At 40.4% G+C, this 21,592-nt stretch overlaps 1 protein-coding gene across 3 annotated transcripts in view; it reads left to right on the top strand.

The window, feature by feature from the left end:
- TTC28 (tetratricopeptide repeat domain 28) overlaps nt 1-21,592 on the top strand; it is a 502,210-nt gene that overhangs the window by 259,525 nt on the left and 221,093 nt on the right. For all 3 annotated transcript variants that reach the window (XM_058656472.1, XM_058656471.1, XM_058656473.1), the window contains 3 exons: nt 1,240-1,387; nt 10,370-10,642; nt 11,571-11,701. In XM_058656472.1, coding sequence (XP_058512455.1) covers nt 1,240-1,387; nt 10,370-10,642; nt 11,571-11,701 — 552 coding nt within the window. The remainder of the gene's footprint in view (nt 1-1,239; nt 1,388-10,369; nt 10,643-11,570; nt 11,702-21,592) is intronic.

The following is a 21,592-nucleotide window of genomic DNA, read 5'->3' as shown; positions in this document are numbered from 1 at the left end:
CTGAACAGTTCATAATAATTTAAGTATTCATTCTGGTTATGAATTGTTTTTTTAATAGAAACACTAAGTGGTGTTTCCCATCTTAAATTACCTCAGAGTTATCATACCCATGAAATAAAGTAAATAAGTATAGTTTGTCAACAGTAGTGGCCCCTCTTTGAGGGAATGACTGTGTAATATAACATTATAGAATGTGTTAAGATTACTGAACAGCAGTTGTAAGAGTGGGAAAATCCATTTAGATCCCATGAATATAGTTTGAGAGTTTCCAAATATGTTGGACTGAACAAAGTTAAGGTTGTATTGTAAGCAGTATCGTGAGCCACACTGCATCTGAGTTGACTAGGAGGCCAAGCACTCCAGAAGTAGATACTGTGATCTAAAGAACGAATGTGTAACAATATGCCGCTTAAATGTGCAAAGTCCTTTGCTGACTACAAAGTAGTAAAGAGTTTGTTTACCTTTTTGATTTTGCTTTGTGTATTTACAAATTGCAGTTTCTTAAAACTGTTCTACAATTTAAATATTTAAATTCTAAATTTAAACATTTCATTAATTCCCTGGCCTTTTCTGCAGTTTGCTGGAAGAAGGAATGTTTTCTTATAATCACATATGCTGATTCTCGTTTTTAAGCTGGTCTAATTAAAGAACGTAAAGGGCAACAATCTTTGTTGTCATTGTTCCAAGCAAAACACACATATGTTTTAGGAAATTGCCTTAAATATATCTGAAGCACCACTTTAGAAATATGTAGTCATATTACTCACTATTAAAATGATTATAATAGTAACCACACATTGATTTTTTTCCCTCCATTTTAATTATGTAAGGTGGAAAATAAAAAATGAATAGAATCTGAATTGGAATAAAAGTGGAATATGAAATATAAAATGAGGACTCTTATTTGCCTGGCATTATATTGGACACTCTGGGCAAACTGATGGTATAAATAATATTAGAAAGACATAAAAAAAAAAAACCAGTAAAAGTGGTTAGGTTGATAAGTGCAAAAGAATGTGATCAAATCACCAAGTGTCCTGGAAGTGAAGAGTGGAGGTTTGAAACACAATTTGCCTAAACAGAAAATGGTTACATGTTATGACCTACAAAGAGATAAGTTCATTTGGACATCTCCATCTTAGTTCTGCTGACCTATTTTTCCAGCAAGCAATCAGTATTGACTTGTTACTGCACAGAGCCTAGTAAAACCTGCATCATCTGTCTCTCCTTCGTTTCCAGGCATACTTCCGACAGGGTGTTGCCCTCCAGTACCTCGGGCGGCATGCCGATGCTCTGGCAGCCTTTGCCTCTGGCCTGGCCCAAGACCCCAAGAGTCTGCAGCTGCTGGTGGGGATGGTGGAAGCTGCCATGAAATCTCCCATGAGAGGTAAATATGCTGCTAGTACTTGGTCTGATGTCGACCTGTTTATGGTCTTCTAGACTTGAAGTTTGGGGTCAGAAAACTGAGGGATGCTCAGAATGGCTAAGATCTGAGTTCTCAAGGGAAGACCAAGAATCACTGTTGGTATCTTATGTTAATGACGCAGAATAGCGTGGTGGACTGCCCAGAGGCCTGTAAGTTTGCGAACCTGGATTATGTTCTTAAAGTTTCCATTAACTGAAAAGGGTCGTGACTGTGGATAAAGGAATGAAAAGCTCTGAACTTTAGGGTTATTTAAATAATCCTTATTCCTTTATAGATTTCTGAGTTCAAAATTATGATACCCCTAATGATACATTTATTTTCTCACATGGGCAATATGCCTTGTAGAAGTGATCAAATAAGGGAAGATAATGGACAGTCCTTATGTTTCCGCAAGGAAATGTGCATCTGACTGGAGGCTGTGCTAACATTTTTTTTTTCCAGAGGAGCATTTAAATAGGTTACCCTGAATTAAAATCAGAGAAAAAGAATACAGATAGATCATTGATTTGCATTCTCCCTGTCATCACATTTGTGTTATACCAACTAATATGTTAAAAAAAAAAAACACAACAGCAAAAAGAGAATGGTTTGAAAATGTTGCTGTGCAGGTTGGAGGAGTTCTAACGCCCCAAAGAAATGGGCCTCATTTTCAGGAGTACTGAGTCTTGAGGAATGAGCCCTTGGGAAGGCGTGACTGGGAGTGTATGTCAGTGGTTATCTCTGGGGAAGGATGGAGGCCCCAAGGCAGATCCATGGCACACAGTAGAGAGCCAGTCACCTCTCACGTTCATCAGGTTATATCAGTCAAAACTTTATCTTTGCCTCAGAAATTGTACTTTTTTTAAAAAAAATTTTCACGTGAGAGAATGCACTAAATGTTTTGATGGCAGAATAATTTGATATTTAATCTAGTTTCGACAACGTCTGCATTATTAGTTTTAGTATGCTGGCTAGTATTGTATTTGGCTCGAAAATATGTGCTAAATGAAAGTCTAATGAACGAAATGGCACTCATATGGTCTCTGGGCTATTCATAGCTATAAAAAATATTTTCCCTGTGAGTTAGGGATTTCATGTTTTAGAAAAAAAAAAAGTGGTGGTGAGAATACCTCTGTTCACACGATTTTATAATCCGTATAAAGCTGAGTCTTTGCGGTAGGAATCTAATGGCTTCTCCCACTGGGGGACCTGCTGTTAATAAACTCTGACTTGGAGCAGATGCGCTTTGGTGCCCCAGGGCTTGGGGAGGAGGGGATGGACAGCAGCCACAAAAACAACCTGTCTCTCCTCTCCATTGTTGTAGCATTTCCTCATCCTCTGTCTACCCCACTGCCCGTGATTTCATGGAACATTTTTTCTTTTTTAATTTAGTTCATGAGGATCTCACCTCTTTATTCAGAAGAGTTTCTGCTGCTGCCTTAGAATTTACCGGAGGAAATGCTGAGCTCAGCAGATTCATACTTATATTTGCCTTTGAAGCCATTTGTTGAGATGACTGTAGGGAAACCCTCACTACACCAAAGGGGGGGAAAATCTCGGAGCTGTTGTCACCCTCAGAATTATCTGGGCCGCCTTGTTTCCCATCTTGGAGTGAGTGATCTAAGGCCGGCCGGAGAGGGCTGTTTCTTGCAGGTGCCTGGAGCGCTTCGTTATTTTCTTCTCTCCCTTGAAGGCAATTTAATTTATCTCATTTATTTTTAGCATTGTGTTTACCACCATGCGTATTCCAGGTGGCAGCGTTTTTTGTAGAGACTGCTGCTTGACAGCGTTGTCCTGTGTGCCATCCCACGTCTAAAGACCTGTCTCTTTGTCTAAACGTTGTAATTCACAAAAATCTGTCCTTGTTTTTACTTCCTGCCTCTCAGCCTCTTGCAGCTGAGTTTCGCCGTGGTCACACAGACTTGTGGTCCGGGTCACTGTCCGCACAGGTCTCACCTGGCATGCCAGTTGTGTTTGTGTTGTGATGCTTGAGTGCAGCAGAGATAACTCCCTAGTCCAGCTGCGTCTGTGAGCCCACTAAGCTCCTATGACCTACACAGCATTCCTGTAGTTGGGTCTTTTGAAAGTTTCAGTATTTAATTTCTCATAAGACAGGACAAAGCTTGATTAATGTGAAGGTTACTTTAGAATGTTCACTGGAACATGAGTCAAAAGATAAATTTATTTTGGTGAAAAAAAGACTTTGAAATTTGGGCCTAGTGTGGTAGTCTAGCAGCTAAAGTCCTTGCCTTGCATGCGCCGGGATCCCACACAGGCACCAGTTCTAATCGCAGTGGCCCCACTTCTCATCCAGCTCTCTGCTTGTGGCCTTGGAAAGCAGTCAAGGACAGCCCAAAGCCTTGGGACCCTGCACCCACCCATGGGAGACCCAGAAGAAGCTCCTGGCTTCGGATTAGCTTAGCTCCAGTCGTTGCAGCCACTTGGGGAGAGAATCAGCAGATGGAAGATCTTCCTCTCTGTCTCTCCTCCTCTCTGTGTATCTGCCTTTCCAATAAAAATAAAATCTTAAAAAAAAAAAAGACAAAACACTTTTAAAAAAGAGACTTTGAAATCCATAGTTTTCTCACAATGTATATTTTCCATGAATCTTTTGGGAGTACTCTTGTGTATCTTTGTTCCTGTGCAAGCACTATATCTGTTTTGAAACTGATTTCTTTATTGCTGTTGCCTGTATTTCTAACTGAAGTAAATATTTTACCGTGTTTTTCTAGCTTCTCTCATACTCACAAACCAAACATGAGTCATGCTGCTTCTTCTGTGTGTTTATTTACATTATTGAGTATAATGTGTTTCCCTTTAATCATCAATGAAAACATAAAAATGAGCAGAAATATGAATTGACATTTTCTTTCCCATGATTTTTTTTTAAAGTTATACAGCCTTCCTTGTCTCCCTGTTAGCCTTTCAGCATGTCAGCTCATTGTCTCTTAAAACTGGTTAAACACATTTGGATGTTGTAGTGTGCTATTACTGCCAGCCATGGATTTAATCATATAATTACCACCTGAGACTGAGTTTACTTTTATTTGTTCCTGTAATGATGCCAAGGCTGCTTCTTGCTGGGAGTTCTCTCTTGTGTATATTTTCCCTTCTCACATTAACTCAGCGATCTAAGAACTATTACATTTGTGGGCTATCACCTGTGTTATGTTTCTACAGTTGATTTTATGAAATGCTTCTGGCAGAAAATTGGTGTTGTATGTAAGTTCCCCACTCCCCACCCTCCAGTGTCAAGTTCAGCTCACCCTTGCTTTGCCTAGTTGTCTATCCTCAGTGCACACATTCCTCCATAGTGTTTGGACTGGGGATGGTGATTGTCGGGCCCTTGTTCTTGGTGCTCAGGGAGACAAAAGGGGCTATCGCTCTGTCCCACCGGCAAGCCTGAGTGACGCTGGGATTTGTGGCACCAATTGCCGTGGCCCCAGGACTGCGTGTTGTAGATGGATCCGTCCTGAGGACCTGCTGGCAGTGTGCAACTGGCACTGTCGCTTGTAACACAGACAGCTCTGGTCCCAGGACTGTAGGATGTGAACCAAATTCCACTGCTCTTAGAGGATGACCTCAGTTATACCGAAGATTTTGCCCTGGCAGATTTGAGTCTGGAGAGGTGAAATGCTGGTAAAATCTTCCCTAGGCCCACTGGGAAAATAGAACTTACTGCTAGAGTTGTGGGCTACAGTGCGATTGTTATCTGGATCTCCCAGGATGGCAGTGGAGCTTTTCTGGACTGGGCTGGTGCTAAGCGGGAGCCTCCTCTGTATCGTGTAGAGTGAATGAGCGCGGCTCTGGGGTCAACGCCCCAAAACTCCCACATCACAGGATGCAGAGCATCTGGTTCCTGCCCTGGGAATCTCACTGACTCTGGCCCTGCTTGCTTCTGGCAGCAGAAGAACAGAGATATCAGCTGTGCCACTTTTCACACCCGAGCCTGGCACTTCGTGGGGGTGGGCGAGGAAAGGAGGGCAAGGTGATATTCCTTGCTTGGGCCGAGGCCCCAGTTTGTCTCGTGTTTATTTCTTTTTTTCTGCAGAACGTTTCCAGGAGCAGACCTTTTTTTTTTTTTTTTTGTCGGATAAAATCCAAATCCAGGCTTTTGCGTATACGGGAAAAGTGGAGAGTTGGAGCCCGTCTCTGCACAGGTAGCAATTTATGTGGCAGGGACACTCAAGGGCCTGCAGTCAACTGACGGTGCCACTGGGGACACCTGCCTCTGAGTCTTTAGCTTTACGCTGGCTCTTCATCATGTCTCCAAGCAGGCATTCAGTGGAAGGTCCTACTTTCTATAGGCAGAAGAGGAAGACTTTACCACTGAGCTCAAGGGTAGTAAATACCAGATTCAGAAACGTGAACTAACGAAATACAATGTTTATTTACTGAGTGTGATTGTTGTATGATTAACCCATTATGTCCTATCATGACATATATAGAATACTTATAAAGACTTAAATTGAGCAATACATTTTGCAATAAATATTATGTCATCAGCATATTTTCAGAAATGAAATGTGGGTCAGAATGATGTTAACATCTGCTGTTTTTATTTTTTAATGATTATGTATTTGTAAGGAAGATAACAAAGAGATTCCACTGCTGGTTCACTCCCCAAATGCCCACAGAAGCCAGAGTTAGACCCGGCTGAAGCGAGGAGCCTGAAACTCCATCTGGGTCTCCCTCGAGCCATTTTCTGCTCCTTTCACAGGCACGTAAATGGGGAACTGGGTGGGTAGCACAGAGGGTGGGATTTCAATTAGCACACTGATATGAGATGGTACCATTTCCAGCCATCACAATGCCAGCCCTACTACATTTCTACAAGCTAAAGTTTTGCATTTCAGAAATATCTAACAGTTTGTTCTTATGGAATTGATTTGACATTGACTGGTTCATGTATTGTGCTTGGATCATATAAAGAAAAACATCTGATAGCTGCACACTCCCAAAACTATGTTCAACCTAACTTGGTGAAAGTCACCAAATTAGTTCCCTTGCTAATATCCTATCATTAGCAATCAGATATACAATTTTTTAAAAAAAGAATTCATAGGGTGGGCGTTTGTCCTAGCAATTAGGACGTCTGTATCCCACTGTGGAATGCTTGGGTCTGACTCTGGGAAGCGACAATATTGGCTCGAGTAACTGGGTGCCTGTCCCAGTCATGGGAGACTTGGCTTGTGTTCCCAGCTCCTGTCGTCTCTGCTTTGACCCAGCTCTGACTTTGTAAACATTTGGAGAGTGAACCAGCAGATGGGATCTCTAGCTTTAAAACTATAAAGTAAAACAAAGACCTTACGTTAACACGTTTATGACAAACATGTTTAAGAGCTAACTTTGGTTAGTAAATGCGGAATAAAGAGAGAAACTGACATTAAAAGTGTTCTTGGGCCCGGTGCAGTAACCTAGTGGCTAAAGTCCTCGTCTTGAAAGCACCAGGATCCCATATGAACATCGGTTCGTATCCCGGCGGCCCCGCTTCCCATCCAACTCCCTGCCTGTGGCCTGGGAAAGCAATCAAGAACAACCCAAAGCCTTGGGATCCTGTACCCGCGTGGGAGTCACAGAAGAAGCTCCCTGGCTCCTGGCTTTGGATTGGCTCAACTTCTGCTGTTAGGAAGTGATGTAGCGGACAGAAGAGCTTCCTCTCTGTGTCTCCTCCTCTCTTTATATCTGACTTTCTAATAAATAAATAAATAAATAAATATATTTTTAAAAAGTATTCTTAATCTACAAATAGTGAATGAGCTTTTTGTTGATCTACTCCATGTATATATACATATATATACGTGTGTGTGTATATATGTATATACATGTATGCAAGGGTACTTTAGAGAGTTTGTGGGAAATGAGGAGGTAATTTTGGTACAATTTTTAAAGATTCATGCATATGAAGAGTTTTCAAAAAAGTTCATGAAAAATGTGTACTATGGAAAAACTATAGGGATTTCAAAAAAATTTTTTACCCAAATAAACTCATCTTTGAATTTCATTTTTTCATGAACTATTTAGAGAAACTTTACATATGTATTTGTGTTTACTTAACACTTACATAAGTGCACAAATATGCACACATATGTGGCTTTCTGTAACTATTATGCTACTTTAAGTAGGAGTTTGACAGGGTGAGGAGGCTGAGGCCATGTGGCTTTGACGTACGAGTCTCTTCAGTGTTAGCTCCATGCCTTCTCCTTTATCATCTGCCTTTCTATAAATGTTCTCCGGCCAGTTCAGACTAGTCTTTCTAGCATTCTCTGTCATTCCATGTCTCTGTCTTCTCCTCGTGTATTTGTGTGGGACAAACCTCTCAGGACAAAGCAAGAATTTGCCTAAGTCCCACCCTTTGTTTAAGAAATCAAATGCTGCTTCCCTTCAGCCTTCCAGTTGTCCTGAAAATCTGTTCCATACAAATTCTTATGTATGGTATACTAGTGTCATTTTTATATTAACATTTATGTTTAGATTTATATTCCCTTTCCTTTGCACAACAAATTGAACTTCAATATTTTTCTCCTCGTTTCTTCAGTTTTGCTTAGTGAGTACTTATACAATTAAGGATTTACTTTGGGAATCTTTTAGATAATTTCTTCAGTGCTTTCTGCTGCATGTTCTCTCTTCTGCTCAATTAAGTGACTATTTTTCTGACTCGGTCATAGTTGCTATGTAAAAAAAAAAAAATCACCTGGCCCAAGTTCATTTCTAAAAGGAAAACATTTTCAGAATCTTTTCAGCTCTAAAATTGCGTTGTTTCTGCTTCTCCTGATTTATCAATGGGAAACTGATGTGATCATCTCTGGCTGCCAAAACCATCACTAGGCTCTACCAAAATTCTGCTAATGGTATCATTATTTTTCTACTCTAGCAGTCCTGGGTTTTTGTGCCTGCATTTAGCACTATTGGTTAGCTGGCAGTTACTGGTACTACGTGCTGCTTGCATCTTGACAGGTGTAAAAATGTTCTTTGTTCTCTGTTTAGTGACCTGATTGAAGGGAAAAAATGCTTTAGGCACCAATAAGTTTCAAGGTTTCTAAGGTTATGTTGATTCAGACCAGAGGTGCTTAGTAGAGAGTTGAGGTTTGAAGTCATAAATTGTAAAAATTACATTTTAATGCAGTGCTGTCAGTTAGGAGACTGAAGAGTTTTTAAAGAGACTAACCCTTTATAGGTGCATAATATAACAAATGATGTGAACTTTTCCACAAAAGCTAGCAAGACTGCATTGTAAGTGACATCCTATTATAGGACTATCATTAATAGGTCTGCAATTGTCTTTAAAGGAAAAAGTTTAAAAAGAGGGAAGGAAAAAGAGGAGTTTGAAGGTTCAGCATTCAAACCTAACCTGAAGTGGGATGAATCTGCTTGTGGCTAACTCCTACTCTGTGTCCTTTAAAATACCTCCCGGCAGGGGCAGGTAAAGCCCATTCCTGTGACATTGGCACTTCATTTGGATCCTGGCTGCTCTGCTTCCTATTCAGCTCCCTGCTAATGTGCCTGGGAAAGAAGTGGAGGGTTATCCTAGTGCGTGGGCCCATGTACGTGTGTGGGAGACCCAGAAGAAGCTCCTGGCTACTGGTGGCTTTAGCCCTTCCCCAATCTGACCATTGAAGCCATTTAAGGAATGACCCAGCAGATGGAAGATTTCTGTTTCTACTCTCTCTCTAAGTCTGACTTTTCAATAAATAGTTTTTTTAGGATTTATTTATTTTCTTTGGAAAGATAGATCCACAGAGAGAAAGAGACAGAAAGATCTTCCATCTGCTGATTACTCCCCAGGTGGCTGCAACAGCTGGAGTTAAGCCCATCTGAATCCCAGAGCCAGGGCTTTCTTCAGGTTGCCCATGTAGATGCAGGGTCCCAGAGCTTTGGGACATCCTCTGTTGCTTTCCTACACCATAAGAAGGGAGCTGGATGAGAAGTGAAGAAGCCAGGATATGAACTGGTGCCCAAATAGCATCCTGGTGCATGCAAGGCGAGGATTTAGCCACTGGGCCATCGAGCTAGGCCCCAATAAGTAAGTCTTAAAATGAAATTAAGTACAATATCGTATGATAATAAGCTTTTAAAAATTTCATCTTCTTACTTTAGCATTTCATTTGTGATCACTACAATAATTGGTATTATTTTTAATTCAGGCATCCTAGTCTCCAAGCAGCAAAAGGCACTGACTTAGTTATCCATTAGAATGATAGATATTTTATAAGGATAGCCATTCAGATTTAGATTTAACGTTTGTCAAACGCCAAATATAACTGGTAGGGACTTTCACCCGTATGGCAAAGGTGAGGTGTCTTTGGTCTTATTTTGTTTTTTACTGAGTTTCCACATTGTGCCAGTTGCTATGTAGTTAAACTATTAAACAGGACCACAGTGGACTTCAGATTTTGCTGAAAAAAAATGTTTAAATTAAACACATAGGCAGTTATAAAGTATTTAATGGCCAAACTGAGCAATCCTAGCTGTGAAAGTCAAACCCAAGACCAGGGAAATCAGATTTTTGGTCTAACTGTTAAATTGTCACTTGGGATTGCTGCATCCCATGTTCCAGTTCCCGATTTGATTCCTGGATCCTCCACTTCTGACCCAGCCTCCTTTACTTGATGGAGGACTCTGGGTTACTGTTCCATGGAGGTAGGACTTGAGGGATATACTTGTGGTATTTAGAGAGGGCAGTGGGGCTGAGAGAAACCATTCCAGTGAAAGAGGTGCCTCACCGTCAAAGACCATAAGAAGAGTTGTGTGTTATATGCCCACACGTAAGAGGGAGTAAGTGGAAGCTCTTGAACTGGGATGGTTAAAGGACTGTTAGGGTGGCAACTCAATTAAAGTTTAAAGAGTTTTTTACTTGAAATAGACTACGGTAAGATATGATGAATATCTAAAGAATACTAGCAAAGTTTGTGTGTGCGCATGCGTGTGTATCATCCTACATTCTCCTGTTTTGTGCTTCTTCAGACTCCCTCGAGCCCACGTATCAGCAACTTCAGAAAATGAAACTGGACAAGAGTCCCTTTGTGGTCGTGTCTGTGGTCGGGCAGGAACTCCTGACAGCCGGCCACCATGGGGCGTCTGTGGTCGTCTTAGAAGCTGCTCTGAAGATTGGCACCTGCAGTCTCAAGCTGAGAGGTTCCGTTTTCTCTGCCCTGAGCAGCGCTTACTGGTCTCTCGGCAACACAGAGAAGAGCACTGGATATATGCAGCAGGACTTGGACGTAGCCAAGACCTTAGGTAGAGTTGCAACTTCTTTCCTCCCTTTGTTTCAGTGCAGGAGAGATACAAACATTTGGTGACACGAATGGGACCAGCCTGTGCAGTGAAGAAGGGTGTGTCTCTAGAACATTCTCAGTTTTAAAGTCCTCTAGTCTTTTTATATAACAAAGTACCGAGGTCTCCAAAGGTCAAGAGATATGGATCAGTATACTCACTGCCCTCGTTGGAGACTTGGACTCACAGTTGAATATCCCCAGTGACAGCCTTGTTAGGTGAAACTTTCGTCTTAAGTTTGGCCCCCAGTAGAATGCATCATCTTCTTGTCGGGGGAGATGGCACAGGGTAGAGCCAAGGAGTTTGCACCATGGATCAGACTCATGACTTTGAAATCCCAGCCCTGGCACGTGCTAGCTCAACTGTGGGCAAATTCCCTCTCCTTCTATGCTCCAGCTACCTCATGTATAAAACAAGAGTGGCTTACGATTTCCCTGGTCATTGTGGTGATGATTCAGTACTTTACAGGATTGCCTTGCAAGGAGGGACATGGGGAATCTCCATCAGTCCACTTGTAAAGCGGTAATATATGATTGTAGGTTTAGAGTCAAACAACTGAACCAACAAGCTGGTGATTGCTTTGAATCAAAAGTCATTAGCGGAGTAATGAAGAGATTCAAATGGCAGCTGGTTTGTGTCAAGGTCTTTAACCTCGCATTTCCAGGACACCTAGTTCCTGACAGTGGTTGTATGTTAAAATAATAACAGCGGACATCCAGAGAGATTTAAGTCCTGAAATCCTAACTCCCAACTCAGGTTTTTGTAGAAGAAAAAAATACTTTAAAAAAAAGTGGAATCTTAGATAGTAAATGAGTGGTTTTAAATTAAGATGGCCATTACATATTATCAATAATGCTATAACTTAGAAAAAAAAATTTTTTTCTTGACTTAGGTGACCAAACTGGAGAATGCCGGGCTCACGGCAATCTGGGCTCTGCATTCTTCTCCAAAGGAAATTACCGCGAGGCTCTCACTAACCACAGGCGTCAACTGGTGCTCGCCATGAAACTCAAGGACCGGGAGGTAGGAAGTTCATCTGCAGACCAAAGCTGTCCTTCTCTGCCATGCTAAAAGATCTAACAGACACCCCATTTAAAAGTCTCTTCCCAAGCTGATAACATTTGGTTGTTGGTCTACCACCTGTTAAGGTTTAGATCTATAGAGATAAGTGCGACCTTGGCCCAGAGCTCAGATCCAACAGCTTGGTCAAGTATGTCATTCTTATTCTCTTCAAGCATGCTATGGGATAGACATGTAAAATTAAAAAAAGAAAAAGCTTTATGGTCACGACAGAGTCATGCAGTTGTATTACAAGAAGCAGACATTATGCCTTGTTTGAGATCAAGTATTACTACTGCCACCCCTTGTTTTGTTTCCCCAGTGGATTTTTAACTCGGATGACGAAAACGTATTTTCATTGAGATACTTGGATTGTAATGATAAAGAAACATCAGCCTAGTGTCCGTTATAAAATGTAATATTGTGAAAGTGTTGATATCCTGTAGTTCGGGCAGATGTTAAAGTGCCTGCAATGTAGAAGAAGAGTCAAGTTTGAAGTCAGATAAGCTCAGATTTGAACACTGTCTCCAGTCATTCCTTGCTATGGGTCTTGGAGTAGCTGTTACTTAAATCTGTTTTTTGTTTTCTCTTTCGTTATTTAGGAAAGTATTTTCGTCCTGTTTTATTTTATGCTACATGGTGGTGGTTATGTTATGAATGACACTTGTATATTTAGAGTGCCTAGCCTGGTTCCTGGAATTCTATAATGGTGTTTCATAAAGGAATTTCATGAATAATAGCTTTTATTATAGTATTAATAGGGAGAGGTTAATAGCAAAAGCAACGGTGAGTTAATGAATCAACTTATATTTGAGAAATGTATTTAGTTACATTGAGATCTCAGAATTCCATTATGGGACATCATGAAGGTGATTAAATAAGCCCATCAATTTCAGAAACATGGTAGAAACCCCAGGAGGAATTGGGGAAGGGAAATGACAGCCTTTGAAAGCACCAAAACAAGCCAGTTTCAAGGACTTGCAGACTTTCGGCAATTTCATTCTCTCAAGTGTTATCTGAACACTTCTTGCTGCTATTTACTCTTAGTTTGTAAACAATTCTTAAAAGCCAGTTGATATAATTTATTTTTTCTTAAAGATTTGTTTACTTAATTGAAAGGTTGAGTTACTGAGAGAGAGGGATACACACACTCAAAAGACAGAGAAATGGGAAGATCCATTTCCAACCCATTGGTTTACTCCCTCAATGCTTGTGAGAACGAGGGTCTGGCCAGGTTGCAGTCAGGAGCCAGGAAATCCATCCAGATCTCCCATGTGGCTGGCAGAGACCTCACTACTAGGACTTTCACCCACTGCTTTTACAGGCACATTAGCAGAAGGGCAGACTGGAAGCAGAGCAGCCAGGATTTGAATCAGTGTGGTTTATAGGCATCCCAAATACCAACTTAACTTGCTGCACCACAACACCTACCTCAGTCTGATTTCTTGCTCTTTAGAGAATGAACACACAAATTAGACAGATACTACTGATGGTTATGAAATATCAAGAGCCAGGTTTAAGAAGTGAAACAGGGTAGGCATTTGACGTAGCTGATAATTTGTTGCCTGGCATGCCTGCATTCCATATTGAGGTGCCTGGTTCAAGTTCCTGCTACTCCTTGTCTGGTCTGACTTCTTGCTAGTGTTTATGCTGTGAGGTGACAGGTGATGGGAAATCCAGATTAAGTTCTGGGCTCCTGGCTGTGTCCTCACCTGGCCCTAAGCATGTGAGAGGTGAACCAGCAGATGGAAGATCTCCTTCCATCTGCCTCCCTATTTCTTTCTCTCTCTGTGTTCTCTGACTGAAATAAAGTGAAAGAAATTGAATGAAAAATGTTAAAAAAAAAAAAAAGCTGAAACAGTATGGTTGTCCAGATGGAACCACTTAGTAAAGGGGCAGATAATTATTAACATGTCAAGTGGTGCAGTAATACTCTTTCCTCCTAATCTTTAAAATGTATATATTAACCCAATTACCAGATAAAGTGTGGAAAGACTTTAAATGTAGGGGCACAGTAATGCAACAGGCGTGGCAATTTAGAACTGAAAATTTCCTTTCTGCCCTGTTTTTCAGAGTATAATTTTCCATCAAGTGTGTTATCTGGGTGTATAAACCTCTACCATACAATATGTTTTCAAGTAATCGTTGAATTGCGAGACTGGAAGGGACCTTGAGAGAATACCAATACCCAGTCTTTAGAACCTTCTCACTGTTGCCACCTTCCACAGATAATGTATGTCCCTATGGTCTAGAAGTCCTCCATGTACGTGAGAGACGCTGGGCCTTTTTTTTTTTTAATTTGATTGGAAAGTCAGATTTACAGGGAGGAGGAGAAACAGAGAGGAAGATCTTCCATCTGATGATTCACTCCCCAAGTATCCACAGTGGCTGGAACTGAGCCAATCCAAAGCCAAGAGCTTCTTCTGTGACTCCCACACAGGTACAGGGTCCCAAGGGTCTGGGCCATCCTCCACTGCTTTCCCAGGCCACAAGCAGGGAGTTGGATGGGAAGTGGAGCAACCAGGACACAAACTGGCACCCGTATGGGATATCAGTGTGTGCAAGGCAAGGACTTGTTAGCCACTAGGCTACCATGCTGGGACTGGGGCTCAGTTTTTAAACGTATTTCTTCCCTGTGTGAAGAGATAAAGGCTACCACAATATCTTTAAGTTGAATAATGCTGTTCATTTTCTGATTGTCAAGACTTTAATCATCTCAGTGACACTCTTATGGCTGTTCTCCCATTTACCTTGGCTTGCTTGGGTTGTCAGTTAGCTTTGGCTTGGCCACAGCCTTGGTCGAGATGTTCTTGCTGTTTAATCCGTGCTGTTGCTTGGTATTGCCTGATCATGTTTATCTGCTGACGACTGTGAGCCATTTGAATTTTTTTTCTCTCTCTTCTGTTACATTTGTTACAAAGTACTATTCATTTTTAAAAAGTAAGTTTGATGTTATTTTACTGCCATTTCTCCTAATTTTTGTTTATAAAATACATGGTAAGTGTTTAGCTATTTTTTTTCTTTTAATTGTGTTTAGTGTGTTTGTGTGGTGAGAACTTTTCAACCTTACTATCTTGGCATATTTCAAGCATGTAATCTTGTATTATTAATTATTGCTTCCTAGTATATGTATGATTCCCTAGAACTTATTCATTGTGCCGAAGTGGAATTTTATAACCCTTGAGTAACATCAAATTCCCCAACCTGAACCCCAAACTGGTAACCCCTATTCTTTCTATGCTCTACTTCTGTAAGATGACATAATATATATTTTTTTCTGTGTTTAGCTTATTTCACTTAGCATCATGTCTTTTTAAGGTCATATATATCGTTGCAAAGGGCAGAATTTCCTTCTTAAACACTGATTATCTTTCCAATCCACATGCACAGGTTGTAAATAAATATGTATATCATCATTTCTCTCCATTTATTTGCTGATTAACACCTAGAGAGTTTTGTATCTTGACTATTCTGAATAATGCTATAATGAACATGGGTATTTCCATTCCTTTTTGAGATTGTTTTTGAAAGCTGCTGCCAATTTTCCTGTGATTAACTGGTAACGTTTATCCCTCGTTCCCTGAAATCAGCCACCACGCAAAAAAAATTGGGTTCATATTGGCTCATAGCTTCAAGAAATATATAACCGTCTTAAGGGAACTATTGCAGTGATGCATATTTTATACACAGTCAAAGCTTTTGCTGTCCAGTGCAGTTAAGCGTGATGGCTCTTCTTGAAGCACCCAGTACCATGCTTCGAGCTGAGGGTCAGCAGTATGGTAGGGTCTTCACTTGAGCAGCTGACATGCTTGTGTGTGTGTTTTGAGCAAAACCTTGACACAGAAAAAAAATTATGTATTTCCTGAGCAATAAATAAAGAATGCTGTCATAATCATTGTCAAGATTTTGACGTCCAAAGGAGAAAGACTGATATGGAGTGGAGCTTCTTGGAACCAATGTGACTCTGATTGCGGTTCTACAAGTTGGTTAGTCTGTCAGCCATGCTTTACTGCTTCGGTTCAAGTATTAGTAAAGACCTTGCTTATCAAACCCATTAGGAATTCTCATACTTAACTGCTCACTGCTCTCAGAAAGACTGCAGGTTTTCCAGTCCTACCAGCCATGTGTCAGAGGTTGTAACTCCCTGTACTGGCCAACACTGAAACTTAATTAGATGGAAGTCGTGTCTTGGTTGTTTTAATCTAACATTCTTTGAACACTATTTCAGTTGACCTTTATAGTTATTTGTTTCTTCATTTATATGGGAGGAAAAATAGACAGTGAAAGACAGAAAAAACTCCTACTCACTGATTCAGTGCCCAGATGCCCAGCTAGGGCCAGCCAGACCAAAGCCAAGAGCCAAAACATTTAATCCCGACCTCTCACATTGGTGACAGTGACCCAAGTACTTGAGCTGCCACCTGATGCTCTCCAGGGTATGCATTGGAAGGTATCTGAACTATGATCTTACTGATTTTTTTTACAGATTGAACTATTTATCAGTGGAATATTAAACCTTTGACTATAATATACATTAAATATGATATCTCAAAAGTTTTTTAAAAAGAAAGGAAGAAGAATGGAAGAAGCAAAGAAAGTATCATATTCTTAGACTTGTATTTGTGACCTAACGGAACTACATTGAATCTGTTCTTTTTGCGTTATTTCCTCATTAACATGAGAATTGTTGAGAACTGTGTTGTATAATTATCGTGCATTTGCTGTGACCTTAGAGTCTAATGTATTAATACTTTTTTTTTCTAAAATAAAAAAGGAGGAAACTGAAACCAAGTGCTTTGATCTGGGATGTAGACATGCTAACTGGTGTCTTACCTGATCGCCTACCCCGGGTTGACTATTTAAAACTTTTTCCTTTATAAAATAAAGCTTTGTGCTTCATGACTTTTTAGTAATCTTCTGTCAGGTGTCTGGCATATTCCTTCTTGCCTGCTCTCTCATCTACACTTAAAAAAAAGAGAGAGATTTATTTCTTTTCAGTGGAAAGTCAGATTTATAGAGAGAAGGAACGACAAAGATCTTCTGGCCGCTGGTTCACTCGCCAAGTGGCTGTAGCAGCTGGAGCTGAGCCAGTCCTAAGCCAGGCGCCAGGAGCTCTTCTGGGTCTCCCACATTGGTGCGGGGTCCCAAGGCTGTGGGCTGTCCTCCACTGCTTTCCCAGGCCACAAGCAGGGAGGTGGATGGGAAGTGGAGCAGCTGGGACATGAACCAGCGCCCATATGGGATCTCAGCAGTTGCAAGGCGGGGATTTAACCACTGATGCATGCACTGGGCCCTTCTCTATACTCTAAGGATTTTTTTTCCTCTATATTTAATGTATCTCATTAGAATTCTATTGTGGTTTTTGAAAGCTAGTTATTTATAGTGGGTAGCAAAGGTGTTTACCTTGCATGTTTTGTAATTGGTATTATTTATAATAGCTTATAATTTTTGTTGATTCTCTTGGATTTTCCTTTAATATACTGATAATCTTGTGCATTTATGACAAACTCTTTTTCTCTTAATTATTGCTTGGATTAGAGAATCTCTCCAACTGTGTACTTTCCTCAGAATAAAAAGCTGAGAGACTAGGATACCAGTGGAAGTGTAACCCACTGTGCCTCAATGCTGGCTCCTAAGAGCTCATTTGGGCCAAGATTTGAACAGAGGAAGGCCCTTTTAGACACGTAGTAGAGCCCTGAGACCAGCGAGACACAGTACATCACAGCTTTCAGTAGGCACCACCGTCAGTGATCCAGCCAGATCTATTTTCCTGTCAGATGTAACTTTGTTCCTTTTAGAAAAGTGTGTTAATGCAAGTTGGTAACATTGCAACAATGTCAGCAACTTGTTTAAAAAAAAAATCATTTTGATTGCCCTAGGAAAAAAATGTAAAAATTCAGAGAATATGCCTTTTTTGTTTTTAACCTACTCTTAAATTGTATCTGTGAGCTTAATTTGTACCTTCCTTGATCTTAGCATTATTTTGATATTGAAATAAAATACAGGAAACTGTCTTTGAAGCAAAAAAAAAATCCATCACCCTAAATGCTGTCAGGATTGAGGATATGAAGCCTCATCTACCTGCCTCTGGTTTTTTTGGCTATAATTAATTTTAGGATTCTTTTTTCCTAAGCAGCGAGATAGCAACCTGAAACCAGTTTGACTGCTTACCTTTGAAAAACTATAGGTTTTTCTTTTCTACAATTACTCTCAGACACTTAAAAGAGGGAGTGATGCATTCTCCAGTTTTTTTTATTATTATTATTCTGACTAACCTTCTGTCTGATTTAATGGCTTCAAAATTAATTTCAGGTGCCCACAGAGATTTTTTTTTTCCGGAGAGCTAGTATTAATTGTCAGAAGAGGGCATAAATTATACTGTATTAAAGATATTGTTCTCTATTCATGAAATCTGATATGCAGATATGCTGATGACTCCCCAGGTTTCAGTCTAATTTTTCTGCTGAGCTTCGTGCCCAGCTGCCTCCTGAACACTCAGCTTCGAGTTAGACCTCAGGTAGGGCCCATTTCTCCATTCACCATTGTCCTCCTGCCCTTGGTCACTCACTGCCGATGTTGGTTGGCTCCTGCAGGAGATTCCTCTTTCGGTCCCTTCCTTCCGCCATGCCATCTTTTATCTGGACAATAGCAGTGACCTCTTGGAAATTTGACAATTTGACATGCTCTAACAAGTAAAGGAAAAAAAAAAAGCATCTACTACTTGGGTGTATGAGTGTAGCCAAAAGCTGCTGCCTAGAGTAGATAATTTCTTTACACTAGGATGTAGCAGTTAAAGTGTGTATTTGAATATTTGACATACTTAGGCTTCATGTTTGGTCCTGCCACTTCTTTGTGACAAATGATGTAAGTTCTTTAAGTATACCAATGAGCGTGTGAGTTACTCCTCAGTTTTCACTATTATTAAAAAAAAACTATTATAAACATTTTTGTACATGAATTTTGATGAACATCAGTACTTCTTTCTATTAAGTTTTGGTTATACATACATTTTGATTTATGTAAAAAAATAGGTTTTTACAAGTTTTCCAAAATGTTATCACCAATTTGTGTTATCCCCAGTACAGTGTTACTACACCTTAATTTTTTTTTAAAAAGTGAAGGGCCCAGCAGCATGGTAGCGGCTAAAGTCTTCGCCTTGAACGCGCCGGGATCCCATATGGGCACCGCTTCTAATCCCGGCAGCCCCGCTTCCCATCCAGCTCCCTGCTTGTGGCCTGGGAAAGCAGTCGAGGACGGCCCAGCACGCATATGGGAGACCCGGAAAGAAGTTCCTGGCTCCTGGCTTCGGATCGGCACAGCACTGGCAGTTGAGGTCACTTGGGCAGTGAATCATTGGATGGAAGATCTTCTTCTCTGTCTCTCCTCCTCTCTGTATATCTGACTTTCTAATTAAAAAAAATAAATCTTAAAAAAAATCTCTTGACATGCTTTGATCATTTTAAGGTTGGGCTATTTATTCATTGCTATTGATTTGTATGATTGCCTTATATGTCTTAGATATATACCCTTTATTTGAAAATATGGTTTCAAAATTTTCTCTCATTTTGTAGCTTGCCTTTTCTTTTTTTGCCTTTTCAACTTGATGATTGTTTCGGGGTGCAGAAGCTGTTTAGTTTGATGAAGTGCTACTTGTTCAGTTTGTCTTTTGTTATCTGTGCTTTGGTATCGTACCTAATCCATGTTTGAAATCAAGATTTTCTCAAGTTGCTTATCAAGATGACTATTCTAAACACATCAGCACCTTATATCAAGCTAGATTTCTGTTTTTCAAAAGGGTTGACAAAGTGTGTTTCTAATGAGTCCCGCAATTATAACACTCACCATATACAATGTATCATCAAAAAAGTAAGGGAAAATGAATCTCCCCCCCAAAAAAGGTAAAGCTAGAATTGACCTTTTTTTTTTTTTTTTTGGCACCAAGTTAGACTTCTCTTTTAGTTCCATGTTTCCACAAACCTTGTGAAGCACCTTCAGATTTATTTGTCATGGTGCTCTCTCCGTGCGCAGGGAGGGAGCTTGTGGAGGGGAAGTGCTGTAGCATGTTCACAGCCATCATCTCATGGAGCATTCAGTGTGTTTATGCGCCCCATGTACCAGCCATCACAGCACTTTTGGCTAGGAGGGAAATAAGACCTTGTGGCACAGCTCCCACAGAGCTTCAGGCCATGCTCATAAAAGCTGGTTGGCTGGAAGGAAGGGTATTGAGGGTGACATTAGGCGGAGTGGTTGCCCCTCCTTGGTGTCTGTGGGTGGTGTTCTCATTTTACTATGAATTAGAGAGGAACCATTAGAAAGCCCAGTAATACTAAGGGTAGTCATTTTTTTTTCTTCTTTTCTGCAGCATTTTACTGTAACTAAAATTTGTATTCAGTAAGGACACGTTTTATGTTCTGATAATGTCTCTCATAAAAATATCTTTTAAAATTAAGTTTCTGCGGTGAGCCTTAGTGGCACAATAGATTAAAACACTGCCTGGGCCTCCCACGCCTCATGGTGTTGTGCCATTTTGAGTACTTGCTCTTTGCCTTGGGGTCCGGCTTCCTGCTGATGTGCACCCTGGGAAGGCAGCAGAAGATGCCACAAGTAGCTGGGACCCTTCACCTGCACACGGGAGGCCCGAGTGGAGTTCCTGGCTCCTGGCTTCGGCCTGACTCAGCCCTGACCGTCATGGGCATTTAAGGATGGCATCAACATCTCTCATTTTCCCTTCCCCTTTTGCTCCGTATCACTCTGCTTTTCAAATAAGTAAGTAAAAACTGAAAAAAAAAAAGGAAATTTATATTCCATTCTTTATGATTGTGAAAAATGAGTATGGGGAATCATAATCGTTATCAATTTATGACACCTGAGGGTTCACACCAGCAGTTATTGACCAAAGTAAAAGAAATAGTCTTTGTGAGAAAATTCAGCCTTTTGAATTTCCTTTAGGCTGTGGCTGCAGGAAATTAATTAGATGATTTCTGATGACATCACCCTGGCCGCAGCCCTCTGAAAAACAATGCTATTTTTCCAGGACCTTTTTGCAGACTTTTTTTTTTTCACTGTATATATTACCGTGCAATTTGCAGTAGCGCTAATATGAAATCTATACAGAGGTTTGTAATATATGCATGTGTAAGAGAGAGACAAAGAATGTAGTTGAGGTAATTATTTTATTTCCAGTAGTACAGGAGAATGGGTTAAAAGGTTAAAAAAAAAAGCATTCTGTATTAGCAGAGAATCGTATCCTCTGAGGGAATATTAAGTTCATGAACACTTGGCAACTTTTCCTGGGGTGTGTATCTTACAGGCTTATGAGAAACGAATAGGTTTGTTAAACTCTATCAAGTCACTCAAGACTGTAGGACCTGGAAGACAGACATAAAGAAGGGAGACAGGACATCAGTTTCTTGCTTGTACAGTTTGTACTTTACATTACAGAGCAACTGAGTCAGATCTTTGGGGCCTTACTGTCACAAGTTATAAAATGCTCTTTTTTTTTTCCTCAAAGCTGATAAAAAATAGTGATCACCTGAAAGAAAACATTCAAGCATCCAATGAATTTGTATGTGTTTTTATTTGTATATAATGTACAATATGCTTGCAAATTACTCAACCTTCAGCTCTCCTGTTTCTTCAACTCTATTTTTTTTTTCAAGTTCTACTTTATATCACTCCACTTATTTTCAGTTGTTCTCTCCTGGTCATCACATTGTGTAATATTTTTTTGTGTAAAAACACACAAGGAACTTCAGGGTAGGAATTAGGAGATGTCGAGTTAAATCCTAGTTTTGCCACTAGAGTTATGTATCATGGGACAAGCCTCTTCTGCAAGTTCTGTGGGCTGCCCATCAC

This window comes from Ochotona princeps, chromosome 29 (genome assembly GCF_030435755.1).
Source record: "Ochotona princeps isolate mOchPri1 chromosome 29, mOchPri1.hap1, whole genome shotgun sequence".
Classification (NCBI taxonomy): domain Eukaryota; kingdom Metazoa; phylum Chordata; class Mammalia; order Lagomorpha; family Ochotonidae; genus Ochotona; species Ochotona princeps.
This window is presented reverse-complemented; position numbering and strand designations above follow the sequence as displayed.